The sequence below is a fragment of the Drosophila bipectinata genome, chromosome 4 (assembly GCF_030179905.1).
Source record: "Drosophila bipectinata strain 14024-0381.07 chromosome 4, DbipHiC1v2, whole genome shotgun sequence".
Classification (NCBI taxonomy): domain Eukaryota; kingdom Metazoa; phylum Arthropoda; class Insecta; order Diptera; family Drosophilidae; genus Drosophila; species Drosophila bipectinata.
Genome location: NC_091740.1, coordinates 14390104 through 14418030, shown reverse-complemented (window position 1 = coordinate 14418030; position 27927 = coordinate 14390104). Strand labels below are relative to the sequence as shown.

The following is a 27927-nucleotide window of genomic DNA, read 5'->3' as shown; positions in this document are numbered from 1 at the left end:
GCAGACAACTATGCAAGATCTTATGCGAAACCAGACCGTTTTGATTGAGCTGCTTGTTGCTCAAAAACAGACTAAACAGACTAAATAATCAATGGCTCCACTCCGTTTAGCACTGTGGAACCCCAACGGCGTCTCACAGCGCAAACTCGAGTTAACTCAGTTCCTTATTAATTACCATATCGATGTAATGCTACTCGCAGAAACTCATCTCACAAATAAATATAATTTTCAAATTCGAGGCTATCTATTCTACGACACGAATCACCCAAACGGGAAAGCTCATGGAGGCACTGGGATTCTGATAAGAAATCGCATCAAGCACTGCTTCCACAATAGCTTCGCCACTAACTTCATGCAAGCTACATCAATAGATGTGCAAATGGATTCCCGATCTTTAAAGCTTGCCGCCGTATACTGTCGTCCTCGTTTACAATATCAGAATCTCAATTCATGGAATATTTTAACTCTCTGAGCGAACAATTTATAGCAGCAGGAGACTTCAATGCCAAGCACACGCACTGGGGATCTCGACTTGTGACTCCTAAGGAAAGGCAGTTGTACAATGCAATAATAAAAGCAAGCAACAAGCTAGACTGTGTGTCACCTGGGACACCTATATATTGGTGATCCTAGAAACAGATCCTAGAAAACTCCCAGACTTGATAGATTTTGCAGTCACAAAAAACATTCCTCGCAACCTGATAAGTGCCAACTCCTTACCAGATCTATCGTCTGATCACTCGCCTGTACTTCTTCATCTAAATCTACATCCAGTTGCGGTAGATAAACCATTCTGACTAACAACGAATAAAACCAATTGGCTTAAGTACAATAAATATATAAGTTCGCACATTAAGTTGAATCCACGTTTGAATGACGAAGCTGATATCAACTTATCCACAAACACTCTTGAATCCGTCTTGGTCGCAGCAGCTCGCGTATCAACTCCACAAACGCAAAAAACTTCGTACAATAATAGATACACGAACGTTGAAATAGAGCAGCTCGTTCTAGCAAAGCGACGCTCACGGCGAGAATGGCAATCCAACAGATCACCATCCGCAAAACAAAGGTTAAAAGACGCTACAGAGAGGCTCTCAGCTGCACTTCGTCATGAAGAAGAAAGGTCCCAAAAACATTACATAGAACAGTTATCCCCAATGAGCTCCAAGTTCCCACTTTGGAGAGCACACTCATCTCTCTGCGCACCAATCGAATTTGCAATGCCAATAAGGACATTCACAGGCAACTGGGCTCGAAGCGACAAAGAAAGAGCCGTCAGATTTGCAGAGCATCTTCAAAATGTATTTCAGCCCAACATATCATCAAACGGGATCTCACTGCCAGCAACATCAGATATCGAAACATCAACGTATGAATCTATTGTATTTAGGCCGCATGAGTTACTCAAAATCATAAACGAACAACTCAACCCAAAAAAATCTCCAGGATGCGACCTAATATCACCAAAAATTATTATTGAACTTCCTTTCTGTGCTGTTCGAGCTATTTGCCAGCTCTTCAATGCAATAACGAGACACGGACACTTTTCAGAGAGATGGAAAAAGTCGATCATTCTAATGATACCAAAACCTGGCAAAGACCGCACAATCGCTTCATCATATAGACCAATCAGTTTACTAACGTGTCTATCAAAACTCTTTGAAAAATGCTTCTTGGCACACATTACCCCATATCTCAGAACACACAACAAAATCCCGATTCATCAATTCGGTTTTCGAGAAAAACACAGAACCATTGAGCAAGTCAACCGCATCACCTCAGAAATCCGAAGTACATTCGAACAAAGAGAGTACTGAACTGCGATGAACTGCGGAGAGTACTGAACTGCGAAGGTTTAATGCACAAAATTATAGAAATGCTCCCAACCAACACTCACAAACTTCTAAAGTCATACCTATACAACAGGAAATTCTCAGTAAGATGTAATTCAGCCATGTCTGATGACTACATCATTAGAGCCGGAGTTCCTCAAGGCAGCGTGCTTGGACCAACACTCTACCTTATCTACACTGCGGACATCCCAACGAGCAGGAATCTAACCACATCCACTTTTGCAGATGACACAGCGATCCTAAGCCGCTCGAGATGCCCAAGCAAGCAACGGCGCAACTTGCTATACACCTGGTGGCAGTGGAGAAATGGCTGTCCGACTGACAAATTAAAGTTAACGAACAAATATGCAAACACGTCACGTTCTTAACAGGCAAGACTGCCCTCCACTTATTCTTAACAACACAGTGGTTCCGATAGCACATGTAGTAACATATCTTGGCGTACACCTCGATAGACGGCTTACCTGGCGCAGCCAAATTGAAGCCAAAAGAACGCATTTTAAGCTCAAACCCAACAGCCTCCACTGGCTTATCAATAGCCGCTCGCCCCTTAGCTTGGACTACAAGGTACTCCTATATAACACCGTCTTGAAACCAATCTGGATCTACGGCTCCCAGTTGTGGGGGAATGCCAGTAACAGCAGTGTGGATATAATGCAACGAACTCAATCAAAAATTCTCAGAACCATCACCGGGGCACCGTGGTACGTTCGGAATGAAAACATTCACAGGGACCTTCACATACCACTCGTCAGAGAAGAGATAGCACAATTCAAAACAAAGTACTACAACAGGCTATCAGTACATCCAAATCATCTCGCGAGAGCCCTCACGCGAGCTTCCAGCAGTTCTCGTCTTCGCCGCAACGACCTCCCAATCCAGCGCTAATTATTAAGACCACGTAGTCTCTATTCAGTTCAAAACAAACTGTTAGATATTGTATTATTTTAAGATTTGCAACCTTATTGTTAGACTCATAAAGAGTGATCCAATAAAAACAAACTAAGCTTACAAAAAAAAAAAAAAAGAATGTAATATCATGATGGGCCAAAATAGTGAATCATTGTATTGTTAACTTCTTGATCAGTATTTAAATGGAATCTTTAATCGCCCGTACATAAATATGAAAATCGGGTTGGTTACCTTCCAAATGCAATTTTGAAATCCTCCCTGAAGTTCGCCAGTAGATTGTAGTTCGGTGTTTGGGGTTTAAATTCAGCAATCAGTCTCGATCGTAAGGTAGGCCAATCTTCTATGCTCAGCAGGCCTAATGATCGTGTGACGTGTCCGTCTAAGTTTCTTTCGATGGCTCCAAGTATAATTCTCTGTCATCGCACAGAATTAGTTGAAATTGCATAGTGAAATTAAATAGTCCACTCTGCTGAGTTAAAGTTAAAGTGTTCGTTAAAGCCGAAGTTGATATACCCTTGCAGTTAAAACCGGATATATATCGCAAACATCGGATATAGTTGGCCGATCCTTATGATTACATCATAATAAAACCAATTAACTAAAATAAAAAATCTAAAACTCTCTCTAACTCTAAAAACACCAAAGTTATACCTTTTCCGATCAATCAGTTATATGGCAGCTATAGGATATAGTTGGCCGATCCGGACCGTTCCGACTTATATACTGCGTGCAAAGGAAAGAAGGGTGTGTGCAAAGTTTCAAGTCGATAGCTTCAAAACTGAGAGAATAGTTTGCGTAGAAACAGACAGACGGACAGACGGACTGACGGACAGACGGTCAGACGGACAGACGGACATGCTCATATCAACTCAGGAGGTGATCCTGATCAAGAATATATATACTTTATAGGGTCGGAGATGTCTCCTTCACTGCGTTGCACACTTTTGGACAAAATTATAATAGCCTCTGCAAGGGTATAACAAGAACAAGAAATGCTTAATTGTATACAATAATTTGAGAGTAAGGGTGCTCTTAGGATTCGGAACTTAGTGATTGCAAGAATTTTTTATGTTATTGAAGAGCGGTATCGCCTGCTGCGGGTGTGAGTTGGTAGGTGAGATCTCCTACGCTGCATATTCTTATTTCTTGGTAAATAACTGAATTTGTGAATGTGGGACTATATACATATGTATGTATATAACTCTGGGCAGTGTCATAACTTTTCAGCTTCATCTTTACCAATACAATTCAAAGAAGAAAGGACGGCTATAGTCGAGTTTCCCGACTATTTTATAGCCGGTACTCATCTCGTCCACCCACAATTTGACTTTAAAGTTTGAACTTTAAGGGTATGGGTTCTCAGCAACAAATTATTGTTACATAAGCTCTCTCTCTTAAAGTCTTTGAATTCCACGCATTCTAAATTTTAGCCCGTTCATATGGAAAATTGTACATATATGGGAATGTCTCCATATACTGAAATTTTTTTTTAGATATACAGGGTGCGGCGCTTAAATCCGGACAAATTTGAATTTGAATTTCCCGCCACATAGTCACTCCGCCGGAGGTCGCTACTAGCGTTCTTGTAGACCATGGGCATCTCGTAAATAGTCATAACCTAAAAATGGCCGGGATGTTACGTACAAGTGCGGAGTACAACCGAAGAACCGCGATTATCGAAAGTCTTCGCGCTGGGCGTTCGCCGACAGAAATAATTTGATTCAACGGGTATCCGAGATCAACTGCATACGATATTACATCCAAGTACAATGCTTCTGAAAAGTCAAGGGAAGGTTTTTCTAACCCACACGAGCCATTTAGTGCAAAACTGGCTATCGGATAACGTGGACATGTTCTGGAGCAAAGAGTTCTGGCCCCGAATACAGGGGCGGTTACAAGTATCTGCCTGGGGGAGGGCGATCATAATTATACCCTTGCAGAGAGTATTATGATTTTGATCAAAAGTGTGCAACGCAGTGAAGGAGACATCTCCGACCCTATAAAGTATATATATTCTTGATCAGAATCACCTCCTGAGTTGATATGAGCATGTCCGTCTGTCCGTCTGTCTGTCGGTTTCTACGCGAACTAGTCTCTCAGTTTTTAAGCTATCGACATGAAACTTTGCACACATCCTTCTTTCCTTTGCACGCAGTAGTAAAATATAAGTCGGAACGACTGGAAACGGCCGACTATATCCTATAGCTGCCATATAACTGATTGATCGGAAGTGGTATAACTTCGGTGTTTTTAGAGTTAGAGATTTCAAACTTTACAGAAGAGCTATTTCTGAAAGGACCGGCCGACTATATCTTATAGCTTCCATATAACTGAACGATCAGAAATGACCCAACTTTCGTATTTTTGAAGATAGAAAGATGGAACTTAGTACGGATTATATTTTTGGTCAGATAACCCGACGTACCAAATTTCATAACGATCAGTCGACTATATCATATAGCTGTCATATAACTGATTGATCTGCAATGGTATTTGGTAGAAATACAAGCTTTGGTATTTTTGAAGATAGAAGCTTAAGACTTTTTATACCCTTGCATAGGGTATTATAATTTTGTCCAAAAGTGTGCAACGCAGTGAAGGAGACATCTCCGACCCTATAAAGTATATATATTCTTTATCAGGATCACCTCCTGAGTTGATATGAGCATGTCCGTCTGTCCGTCTGTCCGTCTGACCGTCTGTCCGTCTGTCTGTTTCTACGCAAACTAGTCTCTCAGTTTTGAAGCTATCGACTTGAAACTTTGCACACACCCTTCTTTCCTTTGCACGCAGTATATAAGTCGGAACGGCCGGGATCGGCCGACTATATCCTATAGCTGCCATATAACTGATTGATCGGAAAAGGTATAGCTTTGGTGATTTTAGAGTTAGAGAGTTTTAATTTGACACGAGAGCTATATTTGGCAAACCATTACGACATGCCAAATTTCAAAAGGATCGGCCGACTATATCTTATATATAACTATATAACTGAACGATCGGAAATGACCCAACTTTCGTGTTTTTGAAGATAGAAAGCTGAAACTTAATACAGATTATATTTTTGGCCAGTTGATCGAACCTACCAAATTTCATTAGGATCGGCCGACTATATCCTATAGCTGCGATATAACTGAACGATCGTAAATGGTACTTGGTAGAAATATCAACTTTCGTATTTTTGAAGATAGAAGCTTGGAACTTTTTTTTAGATTTTATATTGTAATAAATTGGTTTTATTATGATGTAATCATAAGGATCGGCCAACTATATCCGATGTTTGCGATATATATCCGGTTTTAACTGCAAGGGTATATAAACTTCGGATCCGCCCGAAGTTAGCTTTGCTTTCTTGTTTTTAGATATTTTATTGTAATGAATTGGTTTTATTATGATATTTTTATAAGAATCGGTCAACTATATCCGATGTTTGCGATATATATCCGGTTTTAACGGCAAGGGTATATAAACTTTGGCTCCGCCCGAAGTTAGCTTTCCTTTCTTGTTAGCAAATAGTAGCAGTTGGCAAATAGTTAAAAATTATACGCAGTTTCAAACAATAAAGTGATTCTATAGTTTTAGTAAAAACACACTGTACATTGCACATAAGTGTTTTGTTTTATTCAGTGTCTTATTAAGTGTCTTATTCATAACCTCATTCGATATTTAAGGAACATATATATAACTAAAATTCTAACGCTATTCATAAATGCAAATTTGTATTAATGTGATGTACAGTCGTGAAATCGTTTCAGCCACGACACATTCGAAAATATACACCTTGTTCGCCTAAACTCAACACACTTAGATAATGCGATCGACAACTTGAGTTTATTTGAAGACGACGATTAAATATTTACTAAATAATTTTAAAATAGCCTAATTTTTTAATTTTGATTTAATTAGGAGTTATTAATATTTATTTGTTGTTTCTGAATGAATTAAATATTAAATATTATTACTTATTAATATTTGTTATTACCTACAAATCATTCCTACAAGGGTAAAGAAAGTGGGTAAGGAAGAAAGGAGGTAAAGAAAGTGGTCACACAGTGAGGGTGCATATAAAACAAAAAACAAAACTACGATAGAGCAGTAGCACATACAAAAATATTTGTTGCACTGCTCTGCTCTCGCTTTATTTTTTTGGCTACGGCTTTGAGGAGCACAGAATATTTTTTTCTGCTACAGCGGTAGCTATAGTTTTAAACTTCTCGCTCTTAAAGCTCGGAGCAGAGCAGAGCAGACAATTTTAATTTTTCTCCGCTCTCGGAAAAGTGACAGCGGTAGCAATAGCAGAGAAATATTTTTATGCATCTCGCTGCTGCGGAGTAGTAAATGCAAACCCTGGTGCCAGTCACGACATCTTCATTTCGAAGTAGCAATTTTTTTTGCTACTAAAGTAGCTAAGAACGCCCTTCTTTTTTCCCCAGTGTTTGAACTGCTTGTTCCTTGCCAATCACGCGGGCGAAGAGATAGGAGGAGTGATAGACAAGGAAAGAAGTGGGGCAAGGAAGGACTGGCGACTCGCAGGTTTCCGAAGATCACGCCAGTTCACTCCGTTCACGCGTTTCCTGAGGAGTCGGGACGCATTTAAGTCAAGCAACTTTCTCAGAAACTGGGGGGGGGGGGGGGCGATCCTATCGCCCCCCCTTTTATCCGCCACTGCCCGAATAGCCCGGATTTGAACCCCCTGGACTATTATATTTGGAGCGTAGTCGAAAGGGTTACTTACAAGTCGAGGCACTCTAACGTCGCATCTCTACGCACCGCTATCGAAGCAGCATTCACCAATATGGACAGCGCTGTTTTAAAGAGAGCATGCGACCGTTTTAGGACAAGGATAGAGACGGTCATTAGGGCTGAAGGAGGTTATATAGAGTAATTTACTCTCGGCAGGAACAACTGGTATTTCTGTAAATGAATTTTCAATTTTTTTCATATATTGCTTAAATAAATTTGTTTTTAAATAAACAAATAAATTTGTCCGGATTTAAGCGCCGCACCCTATATATTATATATAGAAATAGTTTGCCATCAGTTTTTCAAAAAACCTTCCAGTACTGGCGCTACAGAATTTCGCGATTTCGTGGAGCGTGGAAAATTTTTGAAACAAACTTGACCGCATTCTTTTTTGCCGCATTCTTAGAAGTTCTGGGAAGAAAATAAACAAGGGGTCGTTGGCCACTTATTTTTCGTTTTCTTTAAAAACGATAAACCTGTAAACCAGATCGATACTACATATCAGAGACCTTTCCTGCCTCGGGCCTCTGATGTTGAGGAGCATCCGCGAGAGGGCCCAAGTCGTCTCGCTCGCCCTCCTGTGGGCGTACTCGAGGTGCTCCCGGAACGAGAGCCTTGTATTCAGCCAGACCCCTAGGTATTTTATGGATCTCCTCGAGGTAACGGCCACTCCTCCTACATGTACTGTCGCTGTTTCGACCTTCTTCCGGCTCGAAATTAGCACTGCTTCCGTCTTATGTGGGGCGAGGGGAAGGCCGGCGCTAGACATCCATGCCCCCACTTTCGCCACCACGGAGACTCCATCGTACATAGTGTTCCACAAGAGCGGCCCCAGTACAGAGCCCACTAGTTCCCACTAGTTCGCGGAGACCACTAGTTCCTTCTGCCCTTCCCGCGTGTCGGACAGGAGTACTCTATCGCTTAGGTAGATGTCCAACATCTTTAGCAGGTATACCGGGATCCTCAGCTCCTTCAGGGCTTGGAAAGTCCGCGACCAGTTCGCCATGTTGAAGGCGTTCTTTACGTCCAGGGTCGTAACCAGGCAGTATTGCTTGGCACCCCCATTCCATCTGGTGCCTTGGATGGCGCTTGCTGCCAGGTTCTTTACCCTCATAATGGCATTCACCGTTGACTTCCCTTTCCGGAACCCGTACTGCTCCTCTGCCAGTCCACCTTCCTTGCTTATCGCCGCCTGGAGTCTCATGGACAGGATCTTCTCCAGTACCTTGTCTACCGTGTCTAGAAGGCAGATGGGTCGGTAAGATGCGGCCTCGCCGGGTGGCTTACCTGGCTTTATTAGCAGAAGGAGCCTCTGCTTCTTCCACACCTTCGGGAAGGATCCTTCGAACAAGCACTGGTTGTAAATGGCTGCTACCTTTTCTGGTATTTGGGCCAGAACCACTTTGAGCGCTCGGTTTAGCGCCGCGTCCGGGCCGGGAGCTTTGTTAGAGGCTAGGATCCGAGCGGCCGCTAGCACCTCCTCTGCTGTAACTGCTTCCACCGACTCGTCTTTCAAATTCTAAATAGCCGGGCGGATTCCCTTCGCTCGGGAACAGGACATCAATTATCGCCTTCAGTGCTACCGGGTCGGAGGGGGGCTGGCTCTCCGCCCTGACCTTTTTGAAACCATTCTGTACGCCTGTCCCCATGGGTCGTGTTCCGCTTCATCGCATAGCTTGAGGAACAACTCTCGCTTGCTGTCCCGTATGGCCGTTTTCAGTGCTTTCCTAGCTGTTTTGAACTCAAGGTGCCTTTGCACCGTGTCGAAGGTGCCGTGTCGGTGCCTCGAGCTCGCTGCAGTGATCGTCTAGACCTCAGGCACTCTTTGCGGAGAGACGAGATCCACCACGGGGCCGGCTTGTGATACCGAGCAAAGGTCGTGCGCGCCTTCATGCTTGCCTTGCAGGCCACATCAAGGACCGTAAAAAGCGCCTCCGCAGATTCGTTGGCTGTCGCGTGGAGATCAAGCTCCGCCGTTCGCACATGGGTTTCCAATTGATGGACGTCCAGCGTGTCCTGCCGAAACGCCTTGCCGCAGGGGGGAATGCTCGAGATCGCCTGGCTGGTTCCGAGCGAGCAAAGTGTGGCCTCGTGGTCACTGGCCGTGTAGTTGTCGGCGATTCTCCACTTTGAAGTCCGTGCCAAACTACTGCTGACGAAGGTCAGGTCGATGATGAAACCGGCGGCTGCTCTGTTGTAAGGTTTCTGGTTGCCCTCGTTGAGAAGGGCCAGGTCCAGGGGTGCTAGGATCTCCAGCAAGGCTCTGCCTCTAGCATTCGTGGTGGTACTCCCCCACTCCTAAAATAACCTGCTATCAGCACTGGGTGTTTGCCTCTGGCATCATCCGCTAGCTCCTCTAGAGCCTTGCAGTAAGCATCGAGGGAGAGGCTTGGGGCTAAGTAGCAGCTATAAAACCATGTACCTCCCCACTGGATTCTCACGAACCCTTCGCCTCTCCTCACTTGACTTGGCCCTTCCGTGGAACTGTTGCAGATCCAGATGGCCGCCTTGCCCTGATTGTTGGTCGCCCACTCCTCGCCTGGACCGACGCTGTACGGCTCTTTGAGAATAGCTATGTCGGCATTCACCTCGCCTACGGTGTGTCGAAGAAGGTCCTGCGCCGCTCTGCAGTGATTCAGATTGAGCTGGATCACTTGCATCCTGCCCTATCTTTTTTTTCGTGGGTTTGCTCGATAATGTCCTCCAGTATCGCCTCTAACTCCGCCAGCATACTGGAGCAAGGCTGCTCTGTTGTAGCTCTCGTCCTCTTGGCTGGAGTCGATCTCTGGGGTTCCGATGGACTGGTTTGTTCCCTCGTCCTTTTTGTGCTCCTTGTTGCCTGCAGAATGGGTGACCGCAGGATCTTAGAGCTGCTTAGAAAGGCTGAGGATTGCTCCGCATTTTGTTGGCTTGTCGCGATTACTGCCGGGGCGGCCAAGCTAGCCACTGCCTCGTCAGTCGTGGGTTGGATGTTGTTTGGGGCCTCCAGAATCCGTGCCCCGACGGATGGTTTCCCACGAGTGGATTTCCACTTAAGTGGTTGCCACCTGGAGTATTCAAGTTATTGAACATCATCCTTCAGGTTTTGCTTTTTATACCTACAGCCAGGTTTGCATTTTATACCTTCTGCCAAGTTCGGGGTTCGCTGCCGGCCACTATGGCTCAGACGCAGACCCCGTAGCCGCCCATTATGGGACAGACGCTACGAGGATTTGGGGTAGGAAGGAGCGGAAGGTGGACGTGGAAAATCGGGGCTACGATGGGGGATATACCGCCCCTACTCGGTCGCCAGAGCCCCGTTACCATGGTGCACCGCCGCGGCGGAGGGGTTGGACAATGGTCGGATCCATGACCTTGTGCACTGCTCCTAGGATTCCGCCCGCTCTCATAAGAGCGCTATGGAAATTTCACCTGGTGCCACCCTCTGGAGGTGGCGTTAGCAGAAACGATAGGGCGCCAAGTGGCGCCCTCTTTGGGTACTACCAGTTTTGGCGGGGCTGGACCCACTACCGGTCAGCTGCGATCAGCTGGTTTAGCGACCCGCATCACTGACCAGCACAACCCAAATTGGGCGAATTTGCAACGCGGGAAAACGTGGCTGCCGAGAGAGAAGGAGAAAGCTTACCCCTGCCCCCCCTGTCCAGCGACGTCCAGTGGGGGTTCCGGAGACAGCAATCCGAGAAAAACGGTGAGCCGTGCAACGTGCTTAGTAGTTCACCGACTTATTTTTTACGCCTTACGAGGCCGTGAAACAGGCCCATCAGCAGGACGTGGCACAACCACGTCCGTCTCGTTCTACCTTCACTTCACTTCCTAGTCCGCGATGCAGTACCAGGCTTTGTGCTACTGTGCTAGAGCTCTGTGCAAACCTCTATATACATTTTTCATCTTATCTTTAAAACCCATAGCTCGCAAAGAACTGATAACCAATTGCTGGGGTCTCAAAATAAGTGTCGTCTATAAGTCTTTGATCAAAAAGTCCGTGAACAACCGCTTGCCTAGTTCGTATGAAAATTTTACTCTCGCTCATATGTCGAGCCTTATTTTCTGTTCCCAATTGCTTTGTTCTTTCCAGGACCATTTGACTTTGTGAGACTATTAAAAAGTCTTTTTTGTAAGTATGTGTGTATGGATATTTGGATATTCAGAGAAAATAATTAAGATGAAAATGGGCCGGGAAATAAACAAAATTAGAACCACGATTTACTACATTTTTATACAAATGTAAGGCTAAAATCGCCAAGCTAAAATCGAAAAAATATAAATTTGTTAAAAAGACTTTTTCAATTGACTTTTTCGGTCAATCGGTCTTATAATGAATCTCTCTGTGCGAACGTCAATCAGATCTCTCACGGAGCGAAGTTCAGTAGGCGAGCAGCTTACGAATCTCTCAACACTCAACCGAAAACCAAATCCAAAAGAAAGTAAGTCTCCTGCTCTGAGAAAAAGTAATTGTCTAAATTTTTTTTCGGTTGTGTTCATGGTTAACAGTTATTGGCGAGCTATGTTGAAAACCTGTTTTCTCCTTATGTGGAATGAATTTTTAATAATTTCCTTACATAAAAAGAGCTGCCAATTACAGAGACGTCTCTTGATTGTCAGGAATTCCAAATTTATTTAAAAAATTAATTACTCTTCTTTTGCAACCCCTTTGCTCTTCGATCACCTTTCACCACTAGTTTATTGTGTCCTCCCCTAACACAGACTTCAGTAAAGAATTTTATTCAGTTGGTCACTCACTCCTGTTGAGTTAACTAAATCTTTTGGGATTTCTCTAGCTACTTAAATATAAAAACACAACTTCTTTCATAAAAAAAATATAATTTCTTTCTATAAAAAAAATAATTTTTTTCTATTTGCTTCTATTTGTTAAGTCCACTAGACTTAGCTGAGATTTAAATCTTCATCTCCCTTTGTATCATAGTTGACTCTTACTAATAAACTTACCCCCCCTTAACAAATCGTAGAACAATGTTGGGAGTCGTATTCCTGCACAACAATATAAATGGATATAAGCCTAGTACTCTGACGACGAAAATCCGCTGTCACACGTGTTACAGCGGCCAAACTCCATATACAAAAAAAAAACGGTGTGAAAAAAAGAATAAATTTTTGCCTCCTAGATTTTGACGGTACTCTGACGACGAAAATGATGGCTATCAAATTGAATGGTGTTGCCGGATCAAAAAAAGTAAACAGCTGGTCTCGGGGTGTAAAAATAATTTATTTGCGAAAGCGAACAGCTGTTTAGTATTACCGTTTTCCTTAATTTTTCAGTCATCAGTCACTCTAACTCTGTCAGCTGATGGCCTAATGATGAGAACGTCAACTTTAAATAGAAGAATTTCGGTAAAAGAGCTTAGGTAAACCGCCTAGGTTTAGGCGGGGATGCGGGGCCAGTCACTGACCCCCATCGTCTTGAGCCGCTGGGGCTCCTTGTGAAACCGCGCAGGCAAGAGGGGACCTCCCACAGAGTGCGGTCCCATCCGCAGGCAAGAGGGGACTCGCGGTCCCATCCAGCTTTGCGGATGAAGGCAATCAGTAATCATAGTGTGGCACCGCTAATCTAGCCGCGTGTGCTCCTATTGACCAGTGTCCCGTAATGGCCGTTACTGCCAGACAGCAGTCACTCTCCTGCCTATTGAGGGCGATAAGCATCATTAATCTTTTCCTCGAGCGGATAGGCCATATCATGCGTGATTTCCTGTAGTTTTGGAGATTTCTCCATTTCCTCAGTGCGACGCGGTTAAAGTGATCCCTGCATTTTCGCCTACACGTAGCTGCCTACCGGTTCTTTCTCCGGGAGTAGAGGATGGGTAGTACCTACCCTTGCTCCTTCGTCAGCGACGCAGTTTCCCTCGGGGTCCCTGTGTCCGGGCACCCATATGAGGTGGATGTCATACTGTTCTGCCATCTCGTCAAGAGATCTGCGACAGTCATTCACTGTCCTGGAGTTGGATGAAAATCCGTCAAGGGCTTTGAGTGCCGCTTGACTGTCTGAGATGATACAGATTGTGTCTTGACACAATCTTGTCACAATCAAGTCTTGTGCACTATAGGCCGGATGACCACTTTTTCTGGCCAAAAACCCATTTTTCGAAAGTTCTTACAACTAAAATTTTATGACGTCATTATATTAGTAAAATATCAGACTTCAATATTACGTAACAGAAATTTTGAAAGAGGCACGCTTCGTTAAGTTATCGGCTTTCAAAAACAGCTGTTCGGAGTGTCGTGATCACGTGATCAAAACCTAGTAATTTATAAAAAAGTTTTTATGGGATCGAAAGGGAGTGGTTTTTACTATATGTTTTCGATTCTCGAATGTTGAATTGTTTGTGATTGTCCTTTTAATTGAGTTTTTTTAACAGAGCTTTTGTGTGTGTTAATCAATAACAAAAACTAATGTTTAGTTAGAGATATAAACGGTCTTTAAGCTAGTTTGACCTTAATATTTATACTGGGTTGAAGGTAATTCAATTCTTGTTCGTATGAATGTAATATTAAAGTGCCCTTTTGCGCACTTTCTGCGTAATTCACTTTTTAAGGTCACAACCTCAGGCTCGCCAACATGGAGTTGTTCGATGTTTGGAGATCTGCTGCCACATAATGTGCGAAAGAGAACGCAGAGATTGGCTAGATACAAAGTTTCTATAGCTGGTTCTGTATGAAGCCGAGAAAAAGCAGTCAAAGCAACCGTTAAAAAGACGAGGATAATATCATCGGGTAACGTAGCCAAGCGTATCAAACAACAAAACAGATTGCTTCTTCCAAAAGAAGTATTAGAATTGCTCGACGGTCCCTTAAGGAGCGCTGATAATCAGTTTGAAAATATTGAAGACGATCCACTTGAGTTCAGGGATATGGAACTTAAGACCGAAGAAGATGTTGATTAGGTGCGCATGTAAAACAGTTTAGATTATATTTTACCTTTTTAATATTAATTACTTTAAACGGTTCGGGCGTAGCAACTGTAGAAAACATGTCCATAGTCCTGCCAGAAAGAGTCGGTGACACGTCTTTTTTTAGTACCTAAGCTTATGAAAACCCAAAATAAAAAAAACCAGACCTTAATATTATTGTTTGTTTTTAAGTTATTATTTTTTTTTGTTATCAACTTCTGTATAACTTTGGAAGACATAAAATTTAGTTCCGCCCAGAGGGGGCGGTGCCACGCCTATTTTCTCAAAACATGTTCCTTAGAACACTAAGAACCCAAATCAAAAAACAGAACCCAAATATTTTGTTTCGTTTAGAAGTTAATCATTTTGACCAGAAAAAGTGGTCATCCGGCCTATAGTGCAGTGGTCGGGGAGTCTGAAGGACTCATCAAAACACAGCCGCCAGCAGTCGAAGCCACCTCCCACCTGGCGATTCAACTCTGAAACTTTTGTTTAATTATGAAGGGAACCGGCTGGTCCCGGGATTTGTGTGGCCCATTTCTCCCTGCTTAGAATGGATACCTTATATTTTAAGGTGGGATGATCAACAGGTGTACAGTAGTCTGTAGCCCTCGTAGACGTGCAATGATGTAGGTCCAACTTGGTATGTCCATAGTTGGTCCTTTTCCATACACTCGTCCCGCGTAGCCTAAGGCTGCAAACATAGTGCGCGCTGAGACTAAGACGAGGATGAAGACGAAGCTGAAGACGAAAAACAGTACAGAACAATTCATATGAATTCGCTCGCCCGCAAACATAGTGCGCGCTGAGACGAAGACGAAGATGAAGACGAAACGCAAGCGTTCAGCTTCAAACGGTGCGGTACTGTTTTTGAAGACGAATCGCTTGCTATTTTGCTTTGTTCCTTTTGTTAATTGGGGTATATTTGGGGTTTTATTAAAATTTGTCCAATTTTTAATAAATAGCGGTTCAATTTTTAACAGAATGTAATAAAATGTGCTGATTTTCATTCTGGTATACTCCACAAATTTTTTTTCATCTTGTCGCAGCTCATTAAATAATTGATGAAATCCGCCGAATACTTTTCTTCCCAAATTAAATGGGTGAATTCCTTCATTCACTGTTTTCTTTCGTTTTAATTTTAAAAATAAACTTTCCTCTAACAGTAGCTCATCATCTGAAGAGAAATCCATTGCGACTAACATCACAAAATCGCAACAAATTCGTCTTGCACTATGCAACCTATAAGCATACTCGCATCGCAAGGAATTCATCTTCAGCTTCGTCTTCATCTTCGTCTTCGTCTCAGCGCGCACTATGTTTGCAGCCTAATTGCCGATAGCGTGGCTATTTGACCCCCAATCTCTACAGGTTATAGGGCATTTGTCGGTGTGGTATATAGGCTGCCTGTAATGCATACCTCTGACCACGACCCCGCAGAAAAGGATGGGTCTTATGACCGCTGTGTAAAGCCATCTGACTATCTAAGGGGACATTCCCCATTTGAGGCCAATGTCTTTTCGAAATGTATAGAGCACGATTGTTCCCTTGTTAGCTCTATCCATAGTGTTTGACTTCCAGTCCAGTTTCCTATCTATCGTAATCCCTAGGTACTTGGCGCTATCGCTGAGGGAGAGTGTTTCCCTTGATAGTTTTGGAAGCCTTAAATTTGCTATTTTGTACTTCCTAGTGAAGAGGACAAACTCGGTTTTGGATAGGTTTACATGCGGTCGCATAGAGTCTGGGGAAATTTCCCAGAGAAGGCAATTGCGACATCATCCGCATAAGCGATAACCTTGCAACCACCACCTTCTAGGGATCGTAGTAGACTATTAACCGCCACGTTCCACAGAGCCTCTTCTGATGTATCTTTGAATAGATTGTCCTTCTAATGACGCCTCAACAGTCCTATTTACCAAAATCTGCTTTATAAGGCGTACGGAATGATCGTCTATTTCTAGTACCGTCAGCGCATTGATTATCGAGCATGGCAGGATGTTGTTGAACGCGCCTTCGATGTCTAGGAAACACTGAGTGCGTATTCCTTCTCACTAAGTGCCTTTTCGACAAACGTAGTGATCTCGTGGAGTGCCGTCTCCGTGGATCGGCCCTTCCTATACGCATGCTGTAATCGCGAGATATCATCTGCGTTGATGCGTAAGATTAATGTGGAGGCTGATTAGTTTCTCCATTGTCTTGAGGAGGAAGGACGACAGGCTTATAGTTCTGAAGTCCTTAGGGGTGCAGTATGATGGCTTTTCCGCTTTGGGTATGAATACGACCTTCGTCCGAAACCACTTTGCGGGCACGAAGCCTATTCTGAAAATTGCTGAGAAAGCTTTCCTGACCCGTGACATCAGATTGGGTCCGGCTTTGATTAGTTGTGCCGGGACAATGCCATCTTGGTTGGGGATTTGAAGGGCTTGAAGCTGTTTATCGCCCATCTGAGATACCTATAACTCAATAGGAATTCAAGTTGGTTTGGGAGGGGCTGTTCCCCTGTCTCTGCGTTTATGGGGTTGTTTCTTTTTGAGAGAACGCCGGGAAATGTGCATTTGTGAGAGCCTCTAGTGTTTCTTTACTGGAAGTGGTCTAGCTATCTTCCAAAGTTTTAATGTATCCTACACTTGGTGCAGTTGTTGCGAGGACCTTCCTGAGTCGGGAGGCCTCCGATGTCTGTTGAATGTTCGAGTAGAACTTGGTCCAAGCATTCCTCTTTGCCCTGCGCAGTTCTTTGTTGTACTTCCTGAGGTCCACTTTGTACGCCTCCCACGCTATCTCCGTGTTTGCCTTAATGGCGAGATTAAAGGCTTTGTGGGCCCTGGTCTTTAAGGGCGCAAGTGTTTGCGACCATCATGATGGATTCTTTGACTTGCAACTGTCCGATCTGCTATTGGGATCTGCCACGTCCCTTGTAGGAGGCTTCTCCAAGGATCTATCAAATTTGTTCTTATATAACTCCCAGTTTCTTTTTTCGGGTTGCGTACTGTTAGTCGATTAAAGTTTTCGAAATGAATCACTTATTCTATGTATCGATGGTCCGAGAAAGAGTGTTTCTCTAGGACTCCCCATCTAACAATCCTGTCAGATAGGGAGTCAGAGTAGAGAGCAATGTCAAGTACTTCCCTTCTTTTCTTGACTATTAAGATGGGTTCTGTACCTCTATTACCCACCAGAAGATTGAAGCCTAGGATAAAATGGAAAATTGACTCACCCCTCTCGTTCGGGTCAGTGCTTCCCCACTGATGATGATGGGCGTTGGCATCTCAACCTATGATCAGGTCGATCTTTTGCTTCCCGTTGTCTTCCACCAGCTCTTTGAGTAGCGGGTACTGGGGGATCGCGTCTAGGTCGTGGCTCATGTACTCCGAGTATACCCTTAGTGACCCCTTCGATATTGCTGCGGCTACATAATCTTCATTGCTGAAATAAGGTAGCAAAGAGAGGTTAAGATTTTTTTATGCGAGGATGCAGGCTCGGCTTTTACCTATTGTATCGGCTTTGTAGAGCCTATACTCCGACGCTTTCAACCCAAGAATTCTGTCTCCGAGGATCCAGGGTTTCTGGATAAGGGCCACATCAGCTCCACTCTCAGCGAGGTGGAGTAGGAGGGCATCTGACGCCGCGTTACTGTGGTGGAGGTTTATCTGTAAGATTGTCAAAGACATTCTTACGATTCTGCACCACAGTAACCTCTGCCTTGGTCTCGGAGCTCAACAGAGAGTCCTCCACTATCCCGACGCCTCTAAGTGCCCTTGCCAAGTCGCACATTTCTGAGGTGTTTCTTTCCAGGATGTCCTCTTCCTAATCTGACATTTCTCTGGGTGCCCCTCTTCGGTGGGCTCCTCCAAGTCTTGCTCTTGCGCGTCTGCCTCTAGATTTATAGATATGGACCGAACTTTATCCGGTGCTCTGACCTTTCCAGGACTTTCACGGTCTCCTCGTTGAGCGTGAGGACGACATGCCTCCGCAGTCCTATCGCCTCCTCGACCTTGGCGACTCTCCAGTCCGCGGTGGGAAGCGTCGCATTGCACATCCCAAGCATCGACAGGATTGTTTTAGGGTCGGCTGGCTTTTCTGTGAGCCAAGGCAATTACCTTGATGCTGATACCATCCTGCGTCTTCGCATTCTGGTGGGGGTCCTCCGCTCTGTCCTCTGCTGATATCTGTCTTTTCGCGCTTTGCGCTATCTCCTTGGCAGGATCTGACCCAGCGAGTTTCTTCGGCTCTTGCCTTACACCCGCCTTTTCCGGTTTGAAGTCGGGCAGTATCTCTCTTGCCCACTTTTTAAGCTCGGCCTGGTCCGGGTTGGCTACGGCCGATGGGTCCGCCCTCATTTGGATGAAGGCTGCTCTCCTCCAAAAGATCCTTCATGATTACATTGTTACATATTTGTTAATTGCAATTCACTGGCTTGCCTGGGTGATGCTAAAAACACTAGCAGCCAGCTAGTCCAGCAGCTTGATAGCCGCGGAATAGGAGGAATATCCACGCCGATATTAGCTAAAAGGAACGGCTCAAAACGTTCCCAGAAAGCGTTGCATTTTTCAGTAGCTAGCAAATCGAAGTGTTCCATAGTTCCAACTATGCATAGTTGCATAGTTCCATAGCCTTGACAACTCTGCAGTCATAGAACACCGCTTTTTCCGTATGAGACCTAGGAGCAGTATTTGTCTCAACTGTACATCCGCTCACAGAGAGACCACCTCGTGGAAATAAATGAAAAAAGAAGCTTAAAATGTAAAATGTATAAAAGAATAAGAATAAGATGTGTCCTTTAAGAGGCCTAAACCAGTTAAGATTAAAAACTTTAACGCGATTGCTTCGAGCTCTGTCCTTCTCCATCACTTTTTAAAATAAGAAACAGATCCAATTTTACAAATACAAATACCATTTTTATACGGATATTTTTTTGTACAGGGGATTTATAATATTTGTCAAAAGTGTGCAATAACTGAAGGAAACATTTCTGACCCTTTAAAGTACATATATACTATAGGTATATACATATATACTAAAGCTATTAAGTTAAAAGTTTGCCAATACCCTTCTTTAATTATAACTTATTGATCGGAAATAACCTAACTTTGGTGTTTTTTGAGTAAGAGAATTCTCTTAAGAGAGATATAGATTGAGAGTAAGAGAATTGAGAAAGAAGATTTTCCTCGGAATCTATTCGTGTTTGTTGATTCGGCATATTAAATATCATAAGGATCCGCCAACTATATCATTTATTAAAACTTTATCAAATTTGGTATTTTTTATTTTGTTTTTATATATAATTTTTTTAACTGATATATATTAATTGAATTCCTTTTAGTATATATATATGTAGAGAGTGGCTAATATTTAATTGACTGAATTTTCAGGAAATTGTTTAAATGGATCGGTCGGAAATTCTACAAGAACCTACTTTTCAAGAGGATACTATAAAGAAAATGGAACACAGTCAAACATCTCATAGAACAAATCACGTAGGTATTATACAAAATTTAACAAATAAAACCAACTAATTTACCGTTTATGCTATTATATGACTGCTATATTATTATACTTTTAAAATCCCAATCTTTAAACCACTGAAATTGGATCGTTTCCGATAGTATTGTTAAATAATTATTAAATAAAGGTAAAACATTTAAACTAGCTCAAAATGTAATCTCCAAAAAACTCCAACCTTCTAACTTTAAAAACAAGGTTTGGTCTTATCGTTTTTTATTTCCGATCATTCAGCTCTACAGCGACCAAAACACAATAACTAAAAGTATTTCCGTCATTGAAATTTCGTCAATTTTTTTGTAACCTTTACTGTTTTTAAAAATAAATAACTTGTTATACCCTTGCAGAGGGTATTATAATTTTGGTCAAAAGTGTGCAACGCAGTGAAGGAGACATCTCCGACCCTATAAAGTATATATATTCTTTATCAGGATCACGTCCTGAGTTGATATGAGCATGTCCGTCTGTCCGTCGGTCCGTCTGTCTGTCTGTTTCTACGCGAACTAGTCTCTCAGTTTAAAAGCTATCGACTTGAAACTTTGCACACACCCTTATTTCCTTTGCACGCAGTATATAAGTCGGAACGACCGGAATCGGCCGACTATATCCTATAGCTGCCATATAACTGATTGATCGGAAATGGTATAACTTTAGTGTTTTTGAAGTTAGAGAGTTCAAATTTTACAAGAGCGCTATTTTTGGCAAACTATTAAGACATGCCAAATTTCGTAAGGATCGGCCGACTATATCCTATAGCTGCCATATAACTGAACGATCGGAAATGACCCAACTTTCGTGTTTTTGAAAATAGAAAGCTGGAACTTGGAAATTGGATTATATATTCATATTCCCATAAGGATCGGCCAACTAGATCCGATGTTTGCGATATATATCCAGTTTTAACTGCAAGGGTATATAAACTTCGGCTCCGCCCGAAGTTAGCTTTCCTTTCTTGTTTTCTATTGTTTTTACTCAATGCATTAAACTTATGAATGCCTACAGGCAAAAACTCGTTGTATTATCGCAAAGGCAAGGATTAAGATTCCTCGCTTCCTACCTGCTGTATAGTCCATCTTCTGGATGAAGTTTAAAATGGTCTATTCCTAGTTCCATCAGGGCAGTGGATGTTCTCATGGCAAGCAGTCCCCATGGATCGGCCTTAGACGTTAGTTGTAAGCCGTAGACAGTTGAAATTGATTGTGTTTATGTCAGATGGAGGTGGAGCCTAATGAGCCTAAGATTTCTTAAGAAACATTCAAGCGTACTTATGCATCCATGGCTAACCATTTTCTGAATTTTTCTTTCCTGAGAGCAAAGTGGTCTAGTCCTTTCCTAATGTCAAAAGTTAAAAATAGGAGGATTTCTACAATTCATCGGCATCCCTCAGGTAGGAGATACGGTCGCACTTCCAGGGGTGTATACAGTTCCGGTATACGATTCCTCGCATGTTGGTCAGCATTTCGTACCCCTTGCCTCAAACTTATACCGTTGAAATAAAGCACATACCACCTACAAAAATGTATATTATTATCATTATTTTTATTTACCTAAAAAAATTTAATTTTTTTTTTTGTATGAACTTCGATTATATTTATTGAATCTTCTCTTAATTTTAAGACTAACAGTAAGTTTACATAGCTTAACATTAAAATTTTACTAACGATATGCCAAGGGTGGGTTGGTTGCTCAACCTTGTTAAACCTCTCGCCAGGTGGTTAGGGTGAAACAGTAGCATGGTAAAGTTCTTTTCCTTCTCTTTTGCGCTCACTTTTTTGAAAGGTACAATGTTTAAGTCGTTATGTATGTCGTTGCGAACGTACCACGGTGCCCCTGTGATTGTTCACAAGATCTTCTGAGCTCGCTGGAATATGTCTATACTGCTATTGCTTGCAATCCCCCATAACTAGAAGCCTTAGATCCATATAGCTCTTAGTAACGAGTTATACAGCCGGACTTTATATTCAAAGATAAAAAGAGAACTTTTGGCTTCAATGGGCTTTTTTCACTATCGACCAGACAAAGAGCTAGCCGCGCAGTTGCTTGTATCAGACATTTTGAGCAGCTAAAAATAACTGTAAGAATAGCAGCTAAGAATCATAAGCAAACGTAGAAGTTGTTAGTGGTGTGCTTGTCAAGATGTCCGCTGTCTAGAGGGCCTGTCTAGAGGGTCCATTTTCAAAAGTGAAATCATCAGTTATAGTAGTGTTGCACCTCACATAAAATTTTCTGACGTAAAGGTAAGACTCAAAAGCTTGTGAGTTTTGTATTATCTTGATCTTGTACATTAGACCTTCTAGCCAGACTTTATTAAATGCTTGGGAGACATCTAAAAATATGACGGTACAGTACTATCCGGTTGACTTGCTGAGTGCTTTTACCAAACCTAATTTGATTTGAAGGAATCCTTACAGTCTACCAAATAGATCCCATTGCATGCTTGGATTCTTGAAGTATTTATACATAAGTTTGTCAAAAAAGTCTTGCGGTATTTTCGCTATTTGGCGCTGAAAGCGCGTAGTTCTTGTTTTATTCGTCGCATCAGGTCATACTATACCTTTTACCTGGAAAGCTCATTTCACGCGCTAACACGTGTTTGATTAATTGTCTTTTCTTTTAAGTCGTTCGTGAGTTATAGCGTCGCAATTATGGAGCAAAATAAAGAGAAAATACGGCATATTTTACAGTACTACTACGATAAAGACAAATGCATCTCAAGCCGCCAATTAAATTTTTGCTTCTAATGGACCCGATACAGTTTCCATTTCCACCGCACAACGATGGTTTCAACGTTTTCGTTTTGGTGTACAGGTGGCAGCATCGGTCAAGAGCTGGGCATGAGTCATCAAACCGTTATAAGCCATTTGAAGAGGCTTGAAGTCACTAAGAAGCCCGATATATGGGTGCCACACGAATTGACGCAAAAAAACATCTTTGACCATATCGACGTATGCGAATCGGTTCTAAATCGCAACAAAATCGACCCGTTTTTGAAGAGTATGGTGACTGGCGAGGAAAAGTGGGTCACTTACGATAACGTAAGGCGCAAACGGTCGTGGTCGAAAAGCAGTGAAGCGGCCCAGACGGTGGCCAAGGCTGGATCGACGGCCCGGAAGGTTCTTCTGTGTGTTTGGTGGGATTGGCAGGGAATAATCCACTAATAATCCACTCACTTCCCTCTCTTTCTTTCAAGCGAACGGTCGTGTTTTTTTTGTGCGCACTGCGTTTTATTAAAAATATTGGTAAACCGGTGTTTACATACTTGTGAATTAAATCTTGTGAATCTTAACAATCTTAAAGCCTAAACCGTGTCGCTTCGCGAGTGCTGTGGTATATTTGGAGTCGAATTAATAATTTGTCTAAATTCTATTCCAAGCATAGCTCAGCTCTGCTTCTTCCCCGGCTTATCTATACTTCTGCATTTCTCTTTTGCACTCTTTCAAAGCTCCCGCTTCGGCTTCTTGTTTGGCACAGTGGTTCAAGGTATTGTGTTTTTTAACTTTTTAAATATTAATTTTTGTTTTATTAAATAAAAAAAAAAAAAAAATAAATAAAATGGAATTTAAACTGGTCTGTGCCATTAAGTCTTGTAACAAGACAATTTCCACATCCCAGCCTAGCATCCATTGCTGGTTATGTGAAAACGTCGTGCACGCCGAGTGTGCCGGTTTCACTGCATCAGTTTCGGATGCCATTTCCCGTAGGTCTGGGATACATTATTGTTGTGAGAATTGTCGTGCTGTGCAAGGTGAAATGAGGTCGTTCATGAGACAGACCAAAAATGGATTTAAAGAGCTGATCACTGGTTTTCGTAAAATCAATGAACAGCTCTGTGCGCTGGACACTTAGTTTAGTGGCCTTCAGCTGCTAAATGAGTCCCCTAAGCGTAAGAAATCCGCTGTTTCTGATCCGCTTCAGCCTGCTCAGCCGACATTAATGCAGCCGCTTATATCTCTGGCCACCCCAAGGGCTAGAACTGAGAAAAATTCGTCCGAATTTCTCAGGGATAATGATCAATTGTCCGATATGTCCGCCATGGCATCCCTTCAAGTGATGCCACAGGTCCTAGGGAACGAAACCCCCATTAGAGTCACCCAAAAGGGTATTCCACAGTCCGGACCACCGGCATTGACTGATGCTGCAGTACTCGTACCTGCGACACCAAACCCTTACAGGTGATTCCTCCATCGAAACATATATTTGTTTCTCGGCTTGCCCCTGATACTTCAGAGATTGATATCTCGGCTTATATCAAAGCCAAAACAAAAACCGATATAAAGGTGGAGGACATAACTAAATTTAAATATAATTCTACACGGCGCACGTCTTCTTTCAAGATTCGTGTGCCCGCGCTGATGTTCAAGACGATTTGTTCTCCCAGTTTTTGGCCAGAGAATCTTTTCGTCCAAGAACATCAGCCTAGTTCCGTGAAGAAAAAAGTTAAAAGACCAGTGGGAGTGAGACTTCCCAATATTGGAACCACTGACCAACCCTCCACCTCTTCTTTGGCTACTAACCCAAAAAACTAGTTTCCTCATTAACTCTTACCTATCAGAATACTAGGGGGCTACGTAGCAAACTCCCCAAGCTATATTCTGATAGTTCTTTCTTTGCATCCCATATAATAGCATTTACAGAAACTTGGTTAAATCCGGAGATCTTTAGCTCCGAAGTTTTTCCAAGTAAGTACACCACTTTTAGACGGTATCGATCTCAGCGAAGAGGAGGTGGAGTCCTCATTTCGGTAGACTCTACTCTTGCTTCTGAAGAGGTGAAATCCCATGAGTTTGGTGACATAGAATTTATTTGCGTTAAAATCACTATGTCCGTTAAAGCTTTATACATTACATGTTCATATATACCTCCTATGTCTGAACCGCCTACATATTGGCAGCATTTGTCCGCCATTCGATACGTCTCTAATCTTATGACGGATCGTGACCAACTCGTAGCGGTGGGCGACTTTAATATCCCAGAATTAAAGTGGTCCAACGTCGATAACTCACCATCTTTGTCACTTATAACTTACCATGACTTCACCGCGGGCATGTTTGACATGTCCCTAGGTCAGATCAATCATGTTAGAAATTCGCTAGGTCGGCTTTTAGACTTGTGTTTTGTATCTGATCCTGATGGTACTGCTCTCTCCAGAGCTTTTCCCCTTTCATCCCCAGAGGATCCATATCACCCCACACTGGAGGTCTCAATCGAAACCACTCCTGGTATCGATCAGATGTCTCCGAGCGTGGTAAATAAGATTCGCTGTTTCCGTAAAGCTGATTTTCAGAAACTTAATAGCCTTATTGATACATTTGACTGGTCTGATATTCTGGCGTGCACTGATCTTAATGTCACTTTAGAAAAATTTTATTTTACTTTAAATAAATTTTTTGACTCATGTGTGCCTTGGAAATATCCGTCCGCTTCAACAAATCCTCCTTGGTTTACAAGGTGCCTTACTAACTTAAAAAATAAAAAAAATAAGCTTTTACTTAAATATAAAAAAACCTGCAGTAGTGTTGATTTCTCAAGATACCTACTAGCTCGGTCGAATTTTACCGTGCATAACGTTGAATGTTATAGGAATTATATTGACCGCTGCCGGATTCAATTTACTCAGGATCCAAAGCAGTTTTATAATTTTGTAAACACTAAGCGTAAACACGTATCTTTTTCACCTCTGCTTACGTTTGAAAATTCCTCTGCGACTTCGAATCAGGCCATTGCCGATCTATTCGCAGAATTTTTTCAAACAACTTATTCTCCTCCTAAATTGACTGATCAGCCTTACGCATATAACATTCAAGCAGCAAATCTTATTTTCTGTCCGTCTTTTTCTGATAACAACTTATTATCTGGTCTTTTAAGGGTAAAACGCATTTATTCGCCAGGCCCCGACGGAGTACCAGGCTGTGTGCTAAAATACTGCGCCAGGGCTCTGTGCAAACCTCTTCTAAGACTTTTCAACTTATCTTTGGAAACCTCGATTTTTCCCCTTAAGTGGAAGGAATCATTTATAATTCCCCTACATAAAAAAGAGAAAAAGTCTGAGGCTGCCAACTACAGAGGCATCTCTAAGTTGTCGGCAATTCCAAAGTTATTTGAAAAATTAATTACCCCTCATTTGCAACACCTTTGCTCTTCGATTATCACTCCTTGTCAGTATGGCTTTATTAAGCGTCGCTCCACCACCACAAACTTATTGGAGTTGACATCCTTTGTCATAGATGGCTTTTGTAAGGGATATCAAACCGATGTAATTTACACAGACTTCAGCAAAGCATTTGATTCAGTTAATCACTCACTCTTGTTGAGTAAACTGAATATGCTGGGTTTTCCTAAAGACCTCTTAACGTGGATCTCCAGCTACCTAGATGGAAGGACACAAAGAGTTTTATTTAAAAACATTCAGTCCCGTCTGGTCCGTGCTACATCCGGCGTCCCTCAAGGAAGTCATCTTGGCCCGTTATTATTTACGCTTCTTATAAACGACTTGCCCCCTGCTTTAACGAACTATCTAGTTCTTATGTATGCAGATGATGTAAAGCTTTGTCTTCAGTACAAATCCATCTCTGCCCAATGCAGTCTTCAGTCTGACCTTGATAACTTTCATAAATGGTGTTTAGCTAATGATCTAATACTTAATGGATCAAAATGCAAACATATGTCTTTTTATCGTGCTTGCCCTCTGCAAGCTACTTATTCTATTAATGGGATTGCCTTAGAAAAATTAACCCAGGTTAATGATCTCGGCATCCTATTAGACATCAAACTTAAATTTGCCGACCATATTTCCTTAATGGTTAATAAGGCTAAAGGAGTCCTTGGTTTTATCAAAAGGTGGTCAAAAGAATTTAATGACCCCTATATAACCAAAACACTATTCATTTCTTTGGTCCGTCCTATACTGGAGTACGGTTCATGTGTCTGGAGTCCCCGATATGGAGTACATCAGGACCGCATAGAATCCGTACAAAAGAATTTCCTAACTTTTTCACTTAGAGGTCTAAACTGGGATGCAAATCTTCAACTTCCATCTTATAGTAGATAGTAGATTATCTTACTCATAAACTTACCTAGCTTAACAAATCGTAGGACAATGCTCGGTGTAGTTTTTCTGCATAACCTTATTAACGGGGATGTAGATAGCCAGCATTTACTAACACGCTTAAATTTTAACATTCCTAACAGAAGGACTCGAAACTTTAGTCCTCTGTTCCTTAGCCGTTGTAGTTCGACATATGCACTGCATGACCCTTTTAGGGTATTATGTTCGAACTACAATGGTCTCTACTCTATTACATCTCTTTCCTGTCCCTCTAACTTAATATATAGAATTTTAAATTTCCTTACTAACTCCTCTTAGCTTAATAATTAACAAATAACTTAATACTCTAACAAATCGTTTCTTGAGCGCCCCTCGGTCGTCTGGGCCTCTAAGCTTTATGATGAATACAGGAATGCTAGCTGATGCTCTTATTGATGCACAAGCCATTTCCAAAGTTGGCCACAAGAGAGTCCTGTGAAAATTGAAATTGGAAATAGGGAAGCGAGCTTTTATGAGAGGGGCGTTATGAAGTTGGCATCTCGTTGGGAACGCGTCATCGAACAAAACGGCGCATATTTGATTTGAATCGAATTATTGTAACCAATTTTATAAACAATGGAAAATTCAATAAAAATACCGCAAGACTTTTTTGACAACCTAATATATTTCGGAAATGGCTCCAAATGATCCATATCGCTTGCCCTTGCGATGCAAGTTCTAGTAGTTTCTGTAAATCGGTAAACTACATCGCCATCTCTGTCATCCCCTACGGTCATTCCTTACTCAGCAGCAGAGTATGTCCCTCTCCCTCGGCTGCTGTACTATTTTATTCATTGATTTACAAAGTAGAAATACTTACGACTCTTTCGTCATCAAGTTTCTTATTTTTAACATCTCTGTTACTCTATAGTTACATTATTCATCATTATTTTTACAACATAAGATTAACGTTAATATAGTTTCTCGTTTA

At 42.3% G+C, this 27927-nt stretch overlaps 2 protein-coding genes across 3 annotated transcripts in view; one reads left to right on the top strand and one right to left on the bottom strand.

The window, feature by feature from the left end:
- fuss (SKI family transcriptional corepressor fussel) overlaps positions 1-27927 on the top strand; it is a 208480-nt gene that overhangs the window by 72510 nt on the left and 108043 nt on the right. For both annotated transcript variants that reach the window (XM_070282413.1, XM_070282414.1), the window contains exon 3: positions 19783-19887. In XM_070282413.1, coding sequence (XP_070138514.1) covers positions 19795-19887 — 93 coding nt within the window. In that variant the 5' untranslated portion in view covers positions 19783-19794. The remainder of the gene's footprint in view (positions 1-19782; positions 19888-27927) is intronic.
- Positions 9228-10171, bottom strand: LOC138926918 (uncharacterized). The gene is made up of 2 exons (XM_070282529.1): positions 9974-10171; positions 9228-9809 (listed from the first exon to the last, which is right to left on the bottom strand). The coding sequence occupies exons 1-2, from the start codon at positions 10169-10171 to the stop codon at positions 9228-9230; spliced, it is 780 nt and encodes a 259-aa protein (XP_070138630.1).

Bases quoted from the DNA above. Each gene is read 5' to 3' on its own strand.
- LOC138926918 (XM_070282529.1), bottom strand. From the start codon at position 10,171: ATGCAAGTGATCCAGCTCAATCTGAATCACTGCAGAGCGGCGCAGGAC. The intron at 9,810-9,973 runs GTGAGGAGAGGC...AGGTTATTTTAG, and splicing joins CCACGGAAGGGCCAAGTCAA to GAGTGGGGGAGTACCACCAC.